The sequence below is a fragment of the Achroia grisella genome, unplaced genomic scaffold (genome assembly GCF_030625045.1).
Source record: "Achroia grisella isolate CSIRO2021 unplaced genomic scaffold, CSIRO_AGI_Agris_v1 utg853, whole genome shotgun sequence".
In the NCBI taxonomy this organism is placed as follows: domain Eukaryota; kingdom Metazoa; phylum Arthropoda; class Insecta; order Lepidoptera; family Pyralidae; genus Achroia; species Achroia grisella.
Window position 1 is genome coordinate 121,739 of NW_026713043.1, and position 19,584 is coordinate 141,322.

The 19,584-nt window shown below is 33.5% G+C and overlaps 2 protein-coding genes across 3 annotated transcripts in view; both read right to left on the reverse strand.

The window, feature by feature from the left end:
• Positions 1-961: 961 nt before the first annotated feature.
• Positions 962-14,209, reverse strand: LOC131852511 (oocyte zinc finger protein XlCOF6.1-like). Of its 2 annotated transcripts, none has more exons than XM_059203181.1 (7): positions 13,867-14,209; positions 12,891-13,245; positions 12,175-12,423; positions 11,067-11,265; positions 10,000-10,089; positions 2,175-2,321; positions 962-1,197 (listed from the first exon to the last, which is right to left on the reverse strand). In XM_059203181.1, the coding sequence occupies exons 1-7, from the start codon at positions 13,987-13,989 to the stop codon at positions 1,059-1,061; spliced, it is 1,302 nt and encodes a 433-aa protein (XP_059059164.1). In that variant the 5' UTR covers positions 13,990-14,209; the 3' UTR covers positions 962-1,058. The 2 variants fall into 2 exon arrangements, with proteins under 2 accessions (XP_059059164.1, XP_059059165.1); XM_059203182.1 differs by lacking the exon at positions 13,867-14,209 and adding an exon at positions 13,644-13,698.
• A 1,417-nt stretch (positions 14,210-15,626) lies between these two features.
• Positions 15,627-19,584, reverse strand: part of LOC131852459 (lethal(2) giant larvae protein homolog 1) — a 64,839-nt gene continuing 60,881 nt past the window's right edge. Inside the window, exons 25-26 of the mRNA XM_059203122.1 lie at positions 17,969-18,012; positions 15,627-17,067 (exon numbers count right to left, since the gene is read on the reverse strand). Coding sequence (XP_059059105.1) covers positions 16,954-17,067; positions 17,969-18,012 — 158 coding nt within the window. The 3' untranslated portion in view covers positions 15,627-16,953. The remainder of the gene's footprint in view (positions 17,068-17,968; positions 18,013-19,584) is intronic.

The following is a 19,584-nucleotide window of genomic DNA, read 5'->3' on the forward strand; positions in this document are numbered from 1 at the left end:
ATAATTTTTTTAAACATACCTCCATGGTTTACAATAAATATGTATATGTACATTGCCTTAGACATTCAGTTGTACGTAAACAGCATCTCCAATCAGTTACTTTAACTAGCAATTTTCTACAAGGTTCCACTGAAAATCAGCGTTTGGGCATTACAGCCCAGACACAAAGCTGAGTGGAAACCAATTTGGTCGCAGCTGTATTTTTAAAATAATTTGTTATAATTTTTGTAAAATATTGTATGATTGTTTTGTATGCGCCAAATAAATATATTTTTCTTTCTTTCTTTCAATTTTGTAATAAATATCACCGTCACATAAAATCTCTTAAGCGTTACACTTGATCATAAAAGTCACAACAAGAACACAACATTAACTCTACAGTTTTATATCAATATTCTTTCGTACTCTTCCAAAGAACAGAACCCTTTCTATATTGAAAACTAAAACATTCTTAAACCAAGCCAAGCATTTTGTAAATAGTTTTAAAGTACTGCATAAGATTATAAACACAAACTAATACAATAAATTAATGTTAAGCAATTTTCTATTCTATTTTAAATTACTTAAGTACCAAAAGTAGAAAGGAACCTTTTCTACAAATCTACGATAAACTATCTGTAAATAAACCTATAATATTAATACTGCGTTGATTGCTCTTGGAAAATAATTTAATATTAAATCATTTACTGAATATAAAAAATTTATCAGTTATCAAATGTTACATGATATGCAACTATTATTAATATATGTATAAAAATGTGTGGGAGCACCATGTCTTACCGGTAGTCGTTTTGTCATAAATAAATGAATATTCGACGATAACAAGAATTACTTGGCAAGGACCAAGCGTTACTTGGTAACGAGCAAGTAACACTTGACCACGACCAGATGTTACTTGACGATGCGTACCAAGCGTTACTTGGCGAGGACCACGTGTTACTTGTCAACCAGCAGGCTGGCTGCGACTAGACGTTACTTGGCGAGGACCAAGCGTTACTTGGCAACGAGTAGGTTTTACTTGGCCATGGCCAGGATTTACTTGGCAATAGCCAGCGTCGCTAGGTGATGAGCAGGTGCCGTTCGTGTGCGGTATGCTCGTGCCGTTTACGATGATCGGAGCGGCCAAATCTGACTCCGCAGTACTTGCACGGGAATCGCTTCTCCTTGGTATGACTCACCATGTGGGCTCGTAAGTACCTGGTAATAATAGCATTCTCGTTTATTTACTTTGTCCATTTTAACCCTGCCGGAATTTTCAAGGTATAATCTCGCTTTATTGAAATTCATACCCGTCTCATACATACAGGTTAGCTTAGAAGTCATTAATGGTAACTAATCAATACAAGTTTTGAGGTTTTTGTAATGGTATAAAATAGAAAACCCTTTATTCGAATAAATTTAATTTAAGCACTTTTCAATGGTTTAATAAGTTTTCTTAAGATTGTAACGAAAATATGACATTACTCATGTTCCAATATGTGGTTACCTCCTGCAGATCTGATGTTAAACGATGGCCTATATACTTGTTTGTCAATATTTTGGTATAAAAATGACGTGTCATGTTGTTTGTCTGCGATGGACTCCTAAACTACCGATTGTAAATTTGATTTGCAAGTTGTGTGCAATTTGATACAACTTGAAAGATAGGTCAATTTATAGTCACAATATTATTTTATTGCCTTAGCCACAGCAACGCGTGGCCGGGTCTACTAGTAGCATTATATGATTGACATTTGATAACATCCTTGAACAACTGCACTGTACGTTCCATAAAATTTATAGAATCAGAACCTTACCAACTTATATAAGGTTCTGAATCGAGTAAACAAAGTTAATTACGGTAGAGAAGGGAAAATAGTAGAATAATGTATATGGAATAATAATAATATGTATTGTCTCGGGAATGTGTTCAGCTATGACAAGAACAGGGGGCGGGGTAAAAACATATCTTATTAATATTTTAAACACGAAAGTTTGTGAGTATGGATGGATGTTTGCTACTTTTTCACGCAACAATTACTGAACGATTTTTGATGAAACTTTACAGTAATGTAGCTTATACATTATAATAACATATATAGGTTATAAATTTCACGCGGGTGAAAGCGCGGGCACAACTAGTATTATTTAATTTATGGATGACCGTTAAGGAATGTACGTAAAATGATATTTACCCTGATCTAAGGAATGTCATGTCGCAGTGTGTACAGGCGAATAATTTGACATCTGTGTGGATAAGTCGGTGATTTTTCAAGATTGAAGTTGAAGAGAAGCATTTGCCGCACTCGGGACATTCATATGGTTTCTCCTTCGTGTGACTTCTGTTAAAACGATAAATGTAAATGTGGTTAATAGATGCTGTTAGTGAAAAATGCATTAAAAATATAACAATTGTCAAATTTCGTATTTCAGCACTTCTAAATCAACAATAAGTAGCTTTTAATTTCTATATAGATATAATAAAATTTTACAAATATTCCAATACCAATTCAGGGCTTTGGTGGCATATCGCCTTATTTCCAATGATCTCGGGTTTGATCCTCGCACGATACAAACATCTGCATTCAAGAGTATGATTGTTTGTCTTTAAAATAAAATTGTAAGAAGTAACCGTTGACTTATTTACGAGTATATATATATGTACATAAACAGTATCACAAAAATCACGTAATGGTATGACGACCCCTCATGATGGGTACCTTAGGGGGAGAACTACGATGTCCCTTATGATCCCGTACCCTGTAATTACATTATCATATATTTACACACACACACACAGTTAACAGAGCAAGCTGCGGATTAAATAATGAGACACAGACGACTTTTTATAAATTAGTAGTAGATTTTGTAAGTCTAATAATCTGAAGTAGGCATGTTCTAGAGTGGAGACCGCGAATTGGCAAACGTAGTGTAGGACGCCCCGCAGCTAGGTGGAGCGACGACATATGTAGGGTTGCAGGTAATAACTGGAAGAGAAGGGCTGAAGATCGTGTCCTGTGGAGTGCCTTGGAAGAGGCCTTTGTCCAGCAGCGGACCGCAGTGGGCTGATGATAATGATGATGACGATTTCTCTCATTTTCTTATTGCAGTACTTCTGTTCAGGCCTAAAGCGCCTGATATATTTTAATAGCACCAAGAAGATGCATTATATAGTCGCATTGCATATGCACTTGTTTTTTGTATACTTGCATATTTTTTATTTTTTTTTCTTATATAGACGTTCGTCGATTATTGAGTTCACTTCCTTTGTACTTACCTAATTTGTAAACGTTGTCGAAATTAAAATACTTAAATATATAAATCTGGGTTTCATTAGAAGCTCCATTATGTTATACAAGACATAAATTGGTGGCCCATGAAGAGAAACAATATTATATGAAGAAATCACACATTATCATCTGATCGAAATCAGGTGAATCGAATGACGCCGTAATATGCAAGTACATCAAAGTTTGGTATTTGAAGAGGAAAATACATGAATATTGACAAATAATCTACATACATCAAGCAATATCATAAAAAGGGCAGTGAGGCAGCTAAAGTTTCACACCGCAGCGCAGTATTACAAAAAAGATAAGTGTATTTCCTTTGTCCTTGCTTAATCATACTAAATTAACCTAAATTACAAATACCAATCTATCCTATACCTCTATTAGTACATGCTTTCGCAAGTCATACCTGTGATTTAATTGTTTATGCATATAAATAAGATCATATAATTCTGAAAAACAAAATTGAATCTAACCTAAAATTAAGTCAATAGGTAATTCTTTAATATTAGTAACATAATAATCATAGAAAACTCATAATAAAATAAATACCGTAATATATTTTACATACCTATATATATACCTATATTCATATATTCATACCTTGTTTGAAATATTGATTTTGGTAACAAAAAATTGCATAATACATATATATTTCTTTTAACACATTACAAAATAGAATACTTATACCTTAATGCATAATTAGTTGTATAATTGTATAAAATAGGTTTTGTTTTGGAAAAATAGTACTGGTCTTATAAATTAAAGATAAGTTTATTGTTTGGTGAAAATATTGATTTAATAAATTAGCAATAGTTTGCCATTTCTTAGGTTTTTATATCTTAACCGACTTCATAAAAGGAGGTTATCTATTAGATTATACTTTTGTGTTTACAGATTTTAATCATTCCTTCTATTTTTGTAAGTTACAGTACATATTATAGTTACTATAGTCGTATTAGTTTTTCTGTATTTTGAAGTTTGTATTCTAGCTATTGTATTTAATTAAGTTAAGTACAGTGTATTTATGCGAATTGCTGAACAATTCCAGGTTGTCGGCAAATATTCATCCTACAAGTGCAGCAGCACACCACTGCTGCTTCATTGTCAGCGCACGCCAAGTCTCCCAAGGGTTTGCAGTGAGAAGCGTGAGAATATCATTATTTTTATTTTTTATTTCAAAGAAATTGATTGATTGATAGTGAAGCCAGTTTATAAAAAATGTCGAATCCCACTGATAAACCGATGTACGGTACAGCAAAACTAAGAGATTTAAACATAAAGCGTAGCTCAATAAAAGGCCAAATTACTAAATTTAAAAACTATCTAAATAATTTAAACACTAAACTACAGTTATCAAACATCGAATTAGTTGAGTTAAAACTAAAACTTAGTAAGTTCGAGGGTTTATCCGTGAGATTTGATGATTTGCAAAGTGAGATAGAGGTGTTGAATTCTGATAATATGAGTATAGAATTGGATGAGCGAGAAAACATTGAGAGCGACATTATTATTAATATTGCAGCAGCCAAAACCTTAATAGAAAAATATAATAAATTAGAAAATGACCAAAGACGAGAGTCTATGGTTCATGAATCCCATTGTTCTCTCGATCACCATGAAATTAGTTTCAAATTACCTCACTTACAAATTTCTAAGTTTGATGGCGCCTACTTTCGTTGGTTAGACTTTCGCGATACATTTGAAAATTTAATTCACAATAACGACCGTATTAAACCTATAAACAAATTTCACTATCTCGCTTCCTATTTGGAAGGAGATGCTGCACGAATAATTTCAAATCTCGAAGTATCTTCAGCTAACTATGATGAAGCATGGAGGCTGCTTTGTGAGCGCTATGATAATAAAAGATTGCTTGTTAACTTCCATCTCAGTTCATTGTTTAGCATACAAACGCTTAATCGCGAATCCGAGAAAGGTTTACGATTTTTGGTTGATCACGTTACAAAAAATCTTCGTGCTTTAACCAATTTAGGTCAACCAACTGATAAATGGGATACATTGATTATATTCATGTTGTCGTCTAAAATGGATAGCCGTACACTTACAAAGTGGGAAGAATTTCGCAACTCACTTAATAATATTCCAACTCTGGATCAGTTTTATAAATTCTTAATAGATCGTGCTGATGTCTTAGAGTCATTGAATCGCAATAAATTTAATAATGTCCCACATAATAATTCGCCTACAGGTGCCACACTCTCGCCTCATAATAACAAACAACGACGACTCTTGGATACTAAGTCATTCGCTACTACTAGTGTAAATAAATCAAACGCACATGTGTATTCCTGTGTTGTTTGTAATGAAGGTCATCGAATATACGACTGTCCCACATTTAAGGCAAAATCCATAAAGGACCGATGGGTTGAGGTTACAAAATATAAATTGTGTGCTAATTGTCTTCGCCAAGGGCACCCTGTAAATAACTGCCGGTTAGGACCTTGTCGCGAATGCAAAAAAAGACATAATAGTCTCCTTCACAATAATACTACTTCAGTTGGTTCTAATTGTGCTGACCAATCTGAAACTATTGTTAATTTTTCAAAACAAAATAATACCACTATATTATTGGGTACAGCAGTTATCGAAATATGCAATCCTAATACTGGTATGACACAAAAGGCACGTGCTTTACTGGACTGTGGTAGTGAGTCCTCATTTATTACTAAAACATTAAAGGACCAACTCTCATTAGATTCTAATCCTATAGACGCGCTAAATGTTATTGGTATCGGTAATGTCTGCAATGATAAAGTAAGGGAAACCTGTATTACACAAATAACATCTCTAAATAGTCAATTTACTGCTAAACTGTCGTGTTTGGTAATGAATAAATTAACAAGTGATCTTCCAAAGATCCCAATAGATGTACATAAATTTGACATTCCTCAAGACATCAATTTAGCAGATCCTACTTTTAATCAACCTGGTACAGTTGATATTTTGATAGGATCTGATTTGTTTTGGGAGATCTTGGGAAACGAAAAACGTTCTCTAGGTCCAAATAAAGCTATATTAATAAAGTCTAAACTTGGCTGGTTGATAGCTGGCCCTACGCATTCTATACATAATTCATACAATAAATATACTAATTGTCATCATTCAGTATCGCATGTTGAAGTAGAATCTAATATTGATAGCATGCTCAAAATATTTTGGGAAATTGAAGAACTTCCTAAGAAAACAGTGATGAGTAAGAACGACAAAATTTGTGAACAGCACTTCATAGACAATACAGTTCGCCTAAACACTGGTAGGTTTTGTATTAAACTACCTCTAACAGATTCCACAGACTGCCTTGGAGATACCTTTTATTTAGCAAGAAAACGTTTTCTTTGTCTTGAAAGAAGGTTTAAAAGGCAGCCTAAACTAAAACTGGAGTATTCCAACTTTATTAAAGAGTATGCGAAATTAGGTCATCTCTCGGAGTGTCCTATACTAAAACCAAATCCAGCTTACTTTTTATGTCATCACGCTGTATTTAAAAACAGTAGTGAATCTACCAAGCTTCGAGTAGTGTTTGATGGGTCCGCTCCCTCTTCCTCGGGGTATTCTTTAAATGACATTCTGATGGTGGGTCCTAATGTACAGGACTCCCTCTTCTCCATTTTGGTAAGAGCAAGACAATACAAATACCTCTTAACTGGTGACATTGAGAAAATGTAACCATACCAGGTTCAAGTGAAATCGGAGGATAGAAACTTGCAACTTATTCTGTGGAGAGAAGATGAGTCCCAGCCCATCAGAACATTACAATTAAATACTCTCACTTACGGTACGGCAAGTGCGAGCTATTTGAGCACAAGATGTATCAAAAAATTAGGGGAAGAGCAGGAAGAGGAATTAATTAGTAATATTATTCAAAGAGATTTTTACATTGATGACCTTGTCACTGGATCTAATGATGCAGTTGAATTACGATATATACAAAATAGAGTTTCAGAGATATTACTATCCGGTTGTTTTAATTTAAGAAAATATAGAAGTAATTTGGAAAATCTGTTTGAAAATTCAAATATAGATACGCAACAAAATTTAACTATTAGTGAGTCTTCGAACACTCTCGGGCTTGGTTGGGACCCATCGAATGATTGTTTGCATTTCCCGATAAATTTTCACCTAGAATGCGAAACAGTTACAAAACGAGTAATAATGTCAAATTCATTTAAATTATTTGATCCCTTAGGTATCTTAAGTCCATGTATAATCAAGCCTAAAATGATGTTACAAAAACTATGGTTACAAAAGATAGACTGGGATGAACCAGTCCCATATGATATTAGGGAACAGTGGGTAAACTTTATCAAAAATATGCCTTGCCTTCTAAAATTACAGATTCCACGGTGGGTTATTTGCGACTCACCTGTATGTGTGGAGCTGCATTCATTCAGCGACGCTTCTCAAAGTGCTTACGGTGCATGTGTGTATGTGAGGTCAATAGACGCAAACAATGACATTACCGTAAGGTTACTTTGTGCCAAATCCAAGGTAGCTCCAGTTAAACCCATGACAATACCTCGTTTGGAGCTTTCTGCTGCACTTCTTGCTGCCAGATTATGTAGGGATATTGAGACGTCCATAAGGTACACACCAGATCGCATAATTCATTGGTGCGATTCTAGCGTAGTATTGTCATGGATCAATAATGACGTCACGAAACTAAAATCATTCGTAGCTAATCGCATTAGTGAGATCGTCGAACTCACTCATTCTTCAGCATGGCGATATGTCCCTACTACAGCTAACCCAGCAGATTTAATATCCAGGGGCTTGGATGGTAATCAAATTATTATGTCAAATTTATGGTGGACGGGACCTTCATTTTTATTTCAGAATGAGGCTGAGTGGCCAATATTAAAATCTTGTACTGAACCCTACGAAACACTATCCGAAATTAAGACAAATATAGCAATGCTTCCGAATCCAATAATTCAAATCAACCGTTATTCTAATTTAACCAAGCTACAAAGAATTTTAGCATACGTAATGAGGTTTATATATAATTTAAAAAACAATAAAAATCAACGTTCAGGAAAATTAACTATAAATGAATTAAATGAAGCTTTTATAATACTCTGTGGCATTGCTCAACAAGAAATATATCCAATAGAATTAAATATACTATCAAATAATAAGATGTTAAGTTCTAAGTCGAAAATATTGCAGTTGTCTCCTTTTCTAGATGATCGCAAATTAATCAGGGTTGGAGGACGAATACATGCGTCTAATTGTACATATGAACAGAAGCATCCTATACTTTTACATGCATCTCACCATTTAACCAAGCTCATTTTCGAAAGAGAACACATAAGTCATATGCATGCAGGCCCACAGTTATTATTAGCCGTAGTGAGAGAAATTGTGTGGCCTGTCAATGGAAGGCACCTAGCTAGGCGTGTTGTTAACAACTGTGTACGCTGTAGGCGTCTTCGTGGCAAAACACTTTGCCCTAAAATGGGTAATTTACCTTCCCAACGTATAACTCCCGACTTCTCATTTTTATCAGTTGGCTTGGACTTCGCTGGTCCTTTTCATATACTAAATAGAAAGGGACGTGGCAGTAGATTGATTAAAGCATACTTGTGTCTGTTTGTATGCTTGCGATACAAATGTATTCATTTAGAAGCGGTAAACGATTTGTCAAAGGAGTCTTTTATTATGACGCTCAAACGATTTGTCGCGCGCCGCGGTAAACCATTAGAGATATTCTGCGACAATGGTCGTAATTTTGTAGCCGTAGCAAAAGAATTAGGAGAATTTCTAAAATCAAACATTGACAGCGTATCTGACTTTGCAAATCATGAAGGCTTTAAGTTCATATTTACTCCTACTTACGCTCCTCACTTTGGGGGTATTTGGGAGGCAGGCGTAAAGAGCGCAAAGGGGTATTTAAAAAGAGTCATAGGGAATAGTCATTTGACATTCGAGGAAATTTCTACATTATTTTCGCAAGTGGAGGCTGTACTTAATAGTCGTCCTTTATGCCCTTTGTCGTCCTCCCCTAATGATCTACTTCCATTGTCTCCTGGTCACTTCCTAATTGGCAGACCCTTGACTGCGCTGCCTTCACCATCATTACTAAATTGTAACGAAAATCAACTGAAACGCTATGCCCGCCTTGAGAAAATTCGTCAACATTTCTGGAATCGCTGGCAAAGAGAATATATATCAGAACTACAGCAAAGGACTAAATGGCGATCTAACACAGCTCAATTGAATATTGGTGATATGGTTCTCCTACAAGAAGACAACGTGCCTCCTTTAAACTGGCGTCTAGGTCGAGTAGCTCGTTTGTATCCTGGACCAGATGGCATTTCCAGAGTTGCTGACATCAATACCATAAAGGGATGTGTACGCAGACCCTTGGTCCGTATCTGTCCGTTGCCAACTATTGAAGAACTTCAACGTTGAAATTCCTTTCAACGGGCGGGAAGATGTTCAGGCCTAAAGCGCCTGATATATTTTAATAGCACCAAGAAGATGCATTATATAGTCGCATTGCATATGCACTTGTTTTTTGTATACTTGCATATTTTTTATTTTTTTTTCTTATATAGACGTTCGTCGATTATTGAGTTCACTTCCTTTGTACTTACCTAATTTGTAAACGTTGTCGAAATTAAAATACTTAAATATATAAATCTGGGTTTCATTAGAAGCTCCATTATGTTATACAAGACAACTTCTTATTGAAGTTATACACTACCTTAAATGTATTTGTAGGTGATATTTCTTAAAGAAGCTCTTCGAACAAAATTGACATAAGTGTGACTTCTCTTTCTCATGCACCTGTCTCCTGAAAGGCAAAAAAATGTTATCAGTAAAATATTTGAATATGTATTTAATGTTTGAAGATTTAAATCAATACATAACAAATTTAGAAGTTCTGAAAAACCGAAAAAATATGGATGGACTGCTTGATGATATGCAAAAAAGGAAACTAAACTCAGATATGTGTGGAAGATGACATAACTGCTCCGACTCCAAATAATAAGATAGGACAATAAGATATATGGAGATATTAAAAATATATTCATATTACAAAAACGTGCCATTCGAGCGATCTACTGTATGAAGAGTCGTGACTCATTAAGAGAGAAATTCAAAGAGGCAAATATTCTCACCGTTGCTTCTCAATTTATATATTTACATACCCTATATGTTCATAAAAATCTTGACTTATTTCCAAAAAACAGCAATATTCATAATATTAATACTAGATTTAAAGACAAACTTGCTGTCCCCAAGTATCGTTTAGAAAAAGTCAATAGGTCTTTTATGGGAATAGGTATAAAAATTTACAACAAGATACCAAAGAATATATTGGAATTACTTTTAAATAAATTCAAAACATCTGTTAAATCATATTTACTGAGCAAGGCCTATTACTCACTAAACGATTACTTGAATGACGAGCGTGCATGGCAATAGTTTTCATGTTTGGGATTTTCATTTAATGTTAGACATAGACACCTATATAAATACTTATGCATTGTAAATAAATTGGATTTAAAAAAAAAGTAATTCAATTGAGTTTGTTTGAAAAAATATAATGTAAAAACTTGACGTTCATAAGCGGCTAAAATGTCCTACATGAATAAATTATTTTTGAATTTGAAAACTTTTTAAGGCCTGGTTGAGTCCTTTTCTGTTGGAACAGTCTTTTTACAGTGAAATTGATGAATTTTTTAGGCACCAAAAATTGTATCATTTGAAATAAAATGTAAATTGTTACTGAATAAATAAATATATTAAAATATTTAATTAATTTACCTGTGTTGTAACATAGTAATTTTAGTGCGAAACGATTTCTCACACATACCACAACCGAACGGCCGGTCCTTGGTGTGTGTGACCATGTGGACGTCGAGCGCCGATTGTGATATAAACCCGCGATCACACGACACACACTTGTGTCGCAGCTCTTTCGAGTTATGCATGACCATCTGGTGCGCTCTTGCGTTCACAACATCTTAAAATAACATCTTGTCAGTATAATTTTTTCAAATAACTTATATTACGCAAATGGTATACATTGGTCACCACTTTTCGAAAAAAGAGTGAGGATAAAGTTAAGTCATGGTGTCCTTCTAGTGGGGACGACATAGTGACCTGATATGGTAAATTGCAAACAATGAAGTTGCTAGGCTTCTCCCACTCGCAAATTCTTATCAAATTAATCAGAGAATTAGTGATAGGCTCACCCTATGTCACATTAATTTAAATATTGTGTACAGCATATCACATGTTAGGTTGGGTTCATCACAGTTGACAATGGCTCTGATAAAGAGAATTGTTAGTAAGGTAGACCTATGGCCCCATAGCTAGTAATGCACCATTTCAGGTAGACTTCCACGTGTCAACTTATCTGACCTCGTGTTCATTTTATCCAATACTGGTGCCACACCAGCGTAAACAGTTAGCGAAGGCAGGTGTACTGTATTCCATTAGCATCTAGTATAAAAAATGCCTCTGATTTTATAGATGGGATTATAATAATAATTATGACAGTATAATAATAATAATAATCTCAGGTCAATTCTCACAGCGCCATCTAGTCCCAAGTTAAGCTAGCTAAAAATTGTGTTATGGGTACTAGACAACTGATACAAAAAAATTATCTATGTAGATAATTTATTTTCGTAAATTCATATATATATTATACATAGAAAATACCTAGACCGATACAAAGAATCATACTCATGAATACAAATGTTTGAGCCATGCGAGGAATCGAACCCGCGACCATCGGACGTAAAGCAGTGTGCTAGACCGCTCGACCACTGAGGACATCAGTCAGTATGTTTGTCTTTATATATATCACATTCATAAAGTTATGAGCACCTGGACAAACCTTTACAATATAAAATTGTATGCTTACATTTGTTACAAATATTACATCTTTGCTTAATACCAAGATGGTTGATCTTGTTATGTTTATATCTGGCACTATGTGATGCAAATGTTTTATCACACAATTTACATGGAATTCGTTTACGGTCCGCAGCTGGTTGGTGTTGAAGTAAATGGTGTTTTAGGTTGCGAACTGTTTTGCCACATTCCTCGCAAACTTGAAGCTTGCCCTGACCTTTTAACTTTTTATACTTCTTTTTATTTCTTTTGAATGGATCTGGAATGATAAATAACAAATATATCCAGTATATAAAATAAATAATCCAGTATTATCAAATTTTGATAAATTACATGTATTTATGTCAACAAATATTATCTATTAATAGGATTAAAGAAAGATAATGTTTACAAAGTAATAATAGTTAGTTTTTTAGGTATTTACAAATGACATGAAATTATAACTACATGATAATCATTAACACAGACTATGTATAAATGAAATTAGTAGAATGAAGTAGTGTATGTATGAACCACTATATATTGATTCCACATGCAATCAAATGATCTATTTAGTCAGAAGTACCATAATAAACTCTCTGTGTATAAAGTAAAATTTTTTTAACTTGCAAATTAATGATTATGAATAATGAATGAATATGAATAATGAAAAAAAAGTACATGGCGTGTAGGCAGAGCAATTTTAATCCTTAGTTTTAAAGATTAATATTAAATAAATATGTTTACCATTTTCCTTGGTTTCCTCTGTAATATGTTCATATTTAATTTTTTTAATAACACTCAAAAATTCATCATCTGATATATTATCATTGTCTTTTATATTATCATCAACCTTCAAGAACAAATCATCCTTCACATCACTCTTTTCATCAGGTAAATCAGGAAATTCATCACTGCTCTCCGATTCAATCTCAGTCTTGATATCATCTCTTACAAATACCTCATTTTTTATATCAGTGCCTGTGGTAGACTTCAAATAGGTGTCATTTTTCAATGCCAGTGTCTTAAATTTATAAAAGGACACAATTTTTTTATAGCATTTTGAACATAACTTTGTGGTCATTTTTGAATCTTGTATCACCTGTAAATAAAATATTGTGTTTAGTAAAAATAAGCTTTTTTTCTTTTACATCATGCAATAAATTCTCCAGACTATAAACATTTGAATTGTTGATCATGTAAAATCTCATGAGAGGTAGTTCTCCATTGAGAATCTAGTCTCAGACAGTTTATGCCAGGTTGTTGAAGTCTGGTACTTTACATCACTTAAGACCTGCCATATAATCAGGCAATATCACTTGAACGGCAAGTCCATTCGGATGTCTGTCCAGTTGGTTTTATATTTTTTAATTGTCTGTGAGATTTCCTCCTTGACAGAGTTGATCCCCAGGTTCTGATGAACATCCAAGTTACAAATAAACCAGGGGGCCATAATTAACACTTATTTATTAAATAAAGGTAGACTTTGGACATGGGTACCTCTGTTTATCAGTCGCTCAGTAGCTTGCCTTATAGGCTGTTTTGTGTGCCATTGTGGGATGAAAATAGGCAGTGAATTTACAAGATACGAAACATGACGTCTTAGTCCTGTGTAGTATCTTAGGCGCCACAAGATAATGTGATGTCCGTAATGCTGTTTATGTATATAGGCAACAGTTATCACTTTCTATAATAAAAAAAATGTGATACGTTTAATACTAACCTGAATGTCTAAACAAAACAGTATTATATGTGTATAATTTTTTGAATGTCCATTATCGTCAGTACTCAACTGAGTTATATCCTTATCAATAGCATTGCTCAGACAAATTCTACAAACTTCCATTATTATTAAAGATAATCAAGAAAATTATGAAACAGATGCCACTTAATACTGTACTTTGTCGTTTGTTTTTCATAAATTTATTCATGACAAAGTTGACAAATAAATTCTACATTTTATAAGTACCAACTACTAAGAAATATAAAAATTAAAATATTGACACTAAAACATTATAAAAAATCAATTCTCAATAAAACGACGTGAAAAATGTAATTTAAATTATAATTTCACTGTCTCAACACAAGTGTTGATTCTGAAAATGACAAAAGTTAGCTTGAAACACTGTCATTTATGACATTTGACAGTTGGAGACGTTGAATAACGAGCAAATAATCACTTCGTAGCAAAACAGTAGGTATCTAACTATAGAATAGATACCTTTACAATAAGACCGATTTTTGACTGCGTAATTAATAGATTACTGTAATAAAATTAGTCGCTATATTTTAAATCAATTATGTATTAATTTCAGGTGGTTTTATAGAACAATTTTCACTGACACTGTAATGTATACCATGTAAAAACTTCTATTTGTTTCTTGCATTGCTATTGTCGCAATGTCTATCGTATATCAACCTTATTTGGATTTTCATTTATTCTTTAAGCTACCAGTAATACTGAATCTAATTATTTGCTCTGTAATGGCATCTTATAGCAATGCCAAGCATATTTACCTAATGTTAATATGTATAATAATAGCTAAGTAGGTATATTTTAAGTTGGAGGTTCTCCGTTATATTTATTTGCTGATGAAATGACGAACGTTTATTTTTACCTTCGTTTATAATAATAGAAATATCATAATCATAGCAGCTTTTTCATGATGCTGTTTTCTAGAGGTCTCAGCGTATCCTTACAGGATTGTTATGACAATGTATCAAATAGGCATATATTTATTGACTTTTTCTTTTCTTATCTTAGAATGATACTTTTGTTAATGAAGGTAGGTATCTAATCTAAGGACAAACCTTGTTCTTGTCGTCTCCGCGCGTCTTTTATATCCGAACACTGAACTTGTAGAGATGATTGTGCTATTACGTGAATTTAATATTTCAACCCCCAGACTTGGTGGATAATATGGGATCATGATATGGGGTAGATATACGTTAGGAATCTGTTAGAATTATATAAACCAATTATTGAATAAAACAACATTATCATTAATAATAGCTTTTATTCTTGCAAGAATGTTGGATACAAATTGTAAGTTTCGTATCAAATATGTATTAAAAATGCCACAATAGATAGAGAAAATGTACAGTAGTCAAAACAGCAGACGTGGATGTCACACGAGATCCATCCAGCAGCGCTACCTACAGTATAACAACATACAGTACCCCAAATGCTTTTGTCCTTAAAATGAAACGGGCAGGCACATCCAACTTATAACTAGAAATTAAAATATAACATATATAATATAATTCAATCCCCTTTTATCACAAAATGTGATGTAGATATAAGGTGTGCTACAATTATTTAATGTCATTTTTTTTTAAATAATGGTTAGCTGCCATTTTAATTATCTGTAGAGTGATATAAGGATAATGATATAATTAAGGCTACAAAGGAGGGCGAACACCGTACACCAAAGCTGATGCCCTGGCCTTCTAAATAACCAGGCAAAGAATATATATAATCTATAATCAAAATGCATTCGTGCTAATACACACATTAGTACGAACGAGATAGTAACATTTCGTTCCTTCTCACGCTTGTGGTAACGAATATATCTATCAATAAATTACTTTACCACAGATTGGTCAATTTTGTAATACAATAAGTTTCATGTGTTCATCGACCTTTAATTGGCGACACAGCACTAGTTATGTGAAATACTAAAATATAAAATTAAAAAACTTTATTAAAACGCTAAAAAATATTGCATAAAACATTTCACATTGATTCATTAATTATATTATTATTATTATAATTTATTAAAATTAATATTTACTGAATATACAATTCAATTGAAAACTTAAGACACGCCGTACGAACGAATATAAAAATTGCAATTACGAAATGAATACGCTTGAAATGATATTTTATCAATAAAAATATACTCTAGTCTCAACTCTAGTCAATTGCTAATTGTCAAAAATGTACTATTTCTAATCTAAATGTTCTTATAATTACTTAAATACAATTATCTTCATAATTATTAAACAGAATAAAAAAAAGAAATAAATAGGCACATCACGTTCACTCCGAATGTTGGAAATAGTAACTTAACAAGCTAAATTGGTAAATTATTTCACATTGTTCACTTATTTAATTAAAAAAATACTATAAAACAATCTACAATTATATTGCAGGATTGTTATTACAACAAACGTTGTTATGGCGCTGGTGGTCCAGATTTTGTACTCGAATACGTTTCAAAAATTAAAAAGAAAAACAGTTTATTTTTTAACTTTTAAGTACTATGTTGATTATATAAAACATTACATATTATCCCAAAATGGTTTTGCTACCATTGCAACATGCACGCATATTAAGCGATTAATACAAATATTTATTAAAGAGCAATAAAAATATCTTAGAGCAAAAAATATGTTGGTACATGTGACCCTATTTTATAGCTCTGAGTATAGCGATCTTCATTTACAGCAGAAAACGTGGTCACCATGCACTCGAACATGGCAGTACTTTTAGCTGTCTAGGTGTCCACAAAATTAACAATATAAAACAGTAAAAACGAAATATATATATTATTATATTATATTTTATTCTACAAACAATATGTCACGCTCGTATTATTTATCTATGCGCCGGAATTCGATGTGGAGTATCGGTGGACAGGGATCGAATGCCGGTAACATATCGCAGTCTACATACAAACCGATCGATATTTGTGAAATTATGATAACGTTTATGCTTGTGCACAAAATAACAGGAGTATAGCTACACCGGTTGTGATGGTATTCGGTTCTAGATATGTGTTTGCAGGGCGGAGGGCGTGGTTCAGCCCTAGTGCGCGTCGGCAGCGGGCGGCACGGGCACGGAGAGCGGCGACCGTTGCCGGTCAAACATCTCGAGGATCAGCTTCGGGTCGGTCCCGGCCGGCACTGTCACGGTGCCTGTCTGTGTGTACATGCCTTATGAGTACCACTTCACGCTCTTCTCTCTGGCAACGCGTGGCGGTCGCGCGTGTTTAGGCTGTGCTATTAAATTGATATCATCTTTAATTTATTAATCCATTTACTAAACATACCACGATGTGCGGAGAATGGGCAGATGCAGCTGGTACAGTGTAAAATAAACCTTAATAATATACTAGTACAGTCCATCTAGCAGGAAAATAATAAATATGTATTTTTATAGGTGTACGATATACGAATTTGATACACTTTGGAGATTTTAAAATAATATATACCTATTGTTGTAATCATTAAGAGTAATTTATTTATAAAGTAATACAGAAATTATATTGTTCGTTCTCAGTATTTATGGCAATGTTAAAGAACTAAACAATTATACAAGTCCAATTTCAGCATGAAATTATTTTACCATTCAGAATTATGTTTTAACACCGGCACTCTGACCAATGGTAGCTGCAATTTGCTGCATTCGGACGGATTGACTAGTGAAACCATATTGAACTCTATACTTGTAATATCAAGGATTATTTTACAAAGCACTCGCAACTTCCGCTTTCTTCATACACCGTATGTTTAGGGCCTTACTTCTCTGGTACCGCGGATGAATGATGAGACCGATAGACATTTACGTACACGAGCCAACGCCACAACATTGCACAGTTTTTTCATATATTAAGTAAGTTAGTTAGCACACAGATTTAAATTAGTCATTATAAAATAGATATTATAATTCAGGTTCTGAAAAAAATTTGCTAGTGTGTTTGATAGATAGAATGAGTATAATAGAAAAGTAGAATACTTGATAGTAATAAAGAGCAGAGCATGCAATATTATGCTCTAATAATATTTAGATAAGGTATATATTAAAGCAAAGTGTGGGGTACCTCGATGCGGGTGATGACTCCTTCCTCGCGACTGTGCTCTAGGACTACAAACAAAAACATAAAGCGCCCGTCAAACATATAAACGAACAAACAATAAACATATATGTAATAATGGCATATGAAGCAAGTTTACATAACATGGTTATTCAATTGGTACCGGTTGTTTATGTGTACAAAAAAGGCAATAAAATTATATCTATCACAGATAATATAATTTATTATGTAATTTATAATCCGACGTTTTTGCTAAAGGAATATAGTCCATGCTAATAGTACTTAGAATAACAATAAACATGAAAGTATTGACGAAAAGCTTATTAAAAATTTAACTGATAGCTTTATTCAATTAGACATTTTAGCAAATAAATCGGGTTATAAAATTAACATACTTTAATATTACATGCTTCATATTAGGTTTATTTAATATGTGTATGATATTAAAAATATTTCATTGTATTGTAAATTAAATAATATAAATTATAATGGAACTTGGGAAACATTTTAAATATACAAAATAAATTGTTGATTACAAGCCATTTCAAAGCAAATCACTTTCATGCAATAAATTCATGTAATTATGTTTGTGGGCTAAAATGCTTGTTATAATAGTTTGTCTTCTGAGCACTAAATAAGGAACGATATTTTTAACAATTCTCAGTTGTACATGCCACAATTTAATAGATCCGTAAGTAAATTTTGAACAGTTGTATTCGTAATTATCAACCGTAGAATTTAGCTCACATCGCCAACTCTCAAATGGATGTCAGACGAATCTGAAAGAATAAAATTTATGGGATTACCCATAAATTTTATTCTACCCATAAATGAAAACCAAGGATCTAGAAAACATACAATGAGAGACAGAATAGAAGTGTTTTTATTTTTTATTCGGATTACGCTAATGCGGTTGGCTACAGATAGCCTTTACAGCTTCACCGGACGATAGGGAGCGATCGTAAATGACACTCCAAACCCGCGGAAGGACTTATGGAGCGGCTGAACACGTTACCAACACGTGCCGTGCTATAATTCTGGGAAGGACAGTTACAAGGACTAAAGGTGGCACGTGTAGAAAGTATGTTACTACAGTTGGAACAAGCATTCCTGATGGTCACAACCCTCAGCCTTAAGGAATTGACAAAGAAGAAGAATTTTTATACTACGATCAATCGACGGAAGCAGGGGCAGAGGTAGGGCACCTGCACGATGGACTGATTCCGTTCGAGATGTCGTCAAGCGAAATACTCAATGTCTACTGGCTGTTTGAAGATATTTCGAGTTTTTTTTTTACTTTATTATTATAAATGGGTTTGCGCTTGGTCTTACCTCATCTGATGGTAAATGATGACAAGACTTAGGATATAGCGCGATTATCCAGAAGAAATCTATTCACAGTTTTGGTTAGAAGAAGTGTTCCTGGTGGTGACTACTCTCAGAATTGAGGAATCGACCAAGAAGAAATTTACAATTGAGAATTGTTAATAACATTATTATTTACGATTAAGCCCCAGATTACTTTTATAAGATATGCTAAGAATATAAACATTCTGTATTATTTTGGTAAAACATATATTTTTCATTGTTCTCAAGCAATCTAGTTCCTATATAAAGAAAAA

Excerpts from the sequence above, each read along its gene's own strand:
- LOC131852511 (XM_059203181.1), bottom strand. The coding sequence starts at position 13,989 with ATGGAAGTTTGTAGAATTTGTCTGAGCAATGCTATTGATAAGGATATA. Across the intron at positions 12,424-12,890 it reads AGAGGAAACCAAGGAAAATG|ATCCATTCAAAAGAAATAAA; the intron begins GTAAACATATTT and ends TTATCATTCCAG. Across the intron at positions 1,198-2,174 it reads ATGACATTCCTTAGATCAGG|GTACTTACGAGCCCACATGG; the intron begins GTAAATATCATT and ends TATTATTACCAG.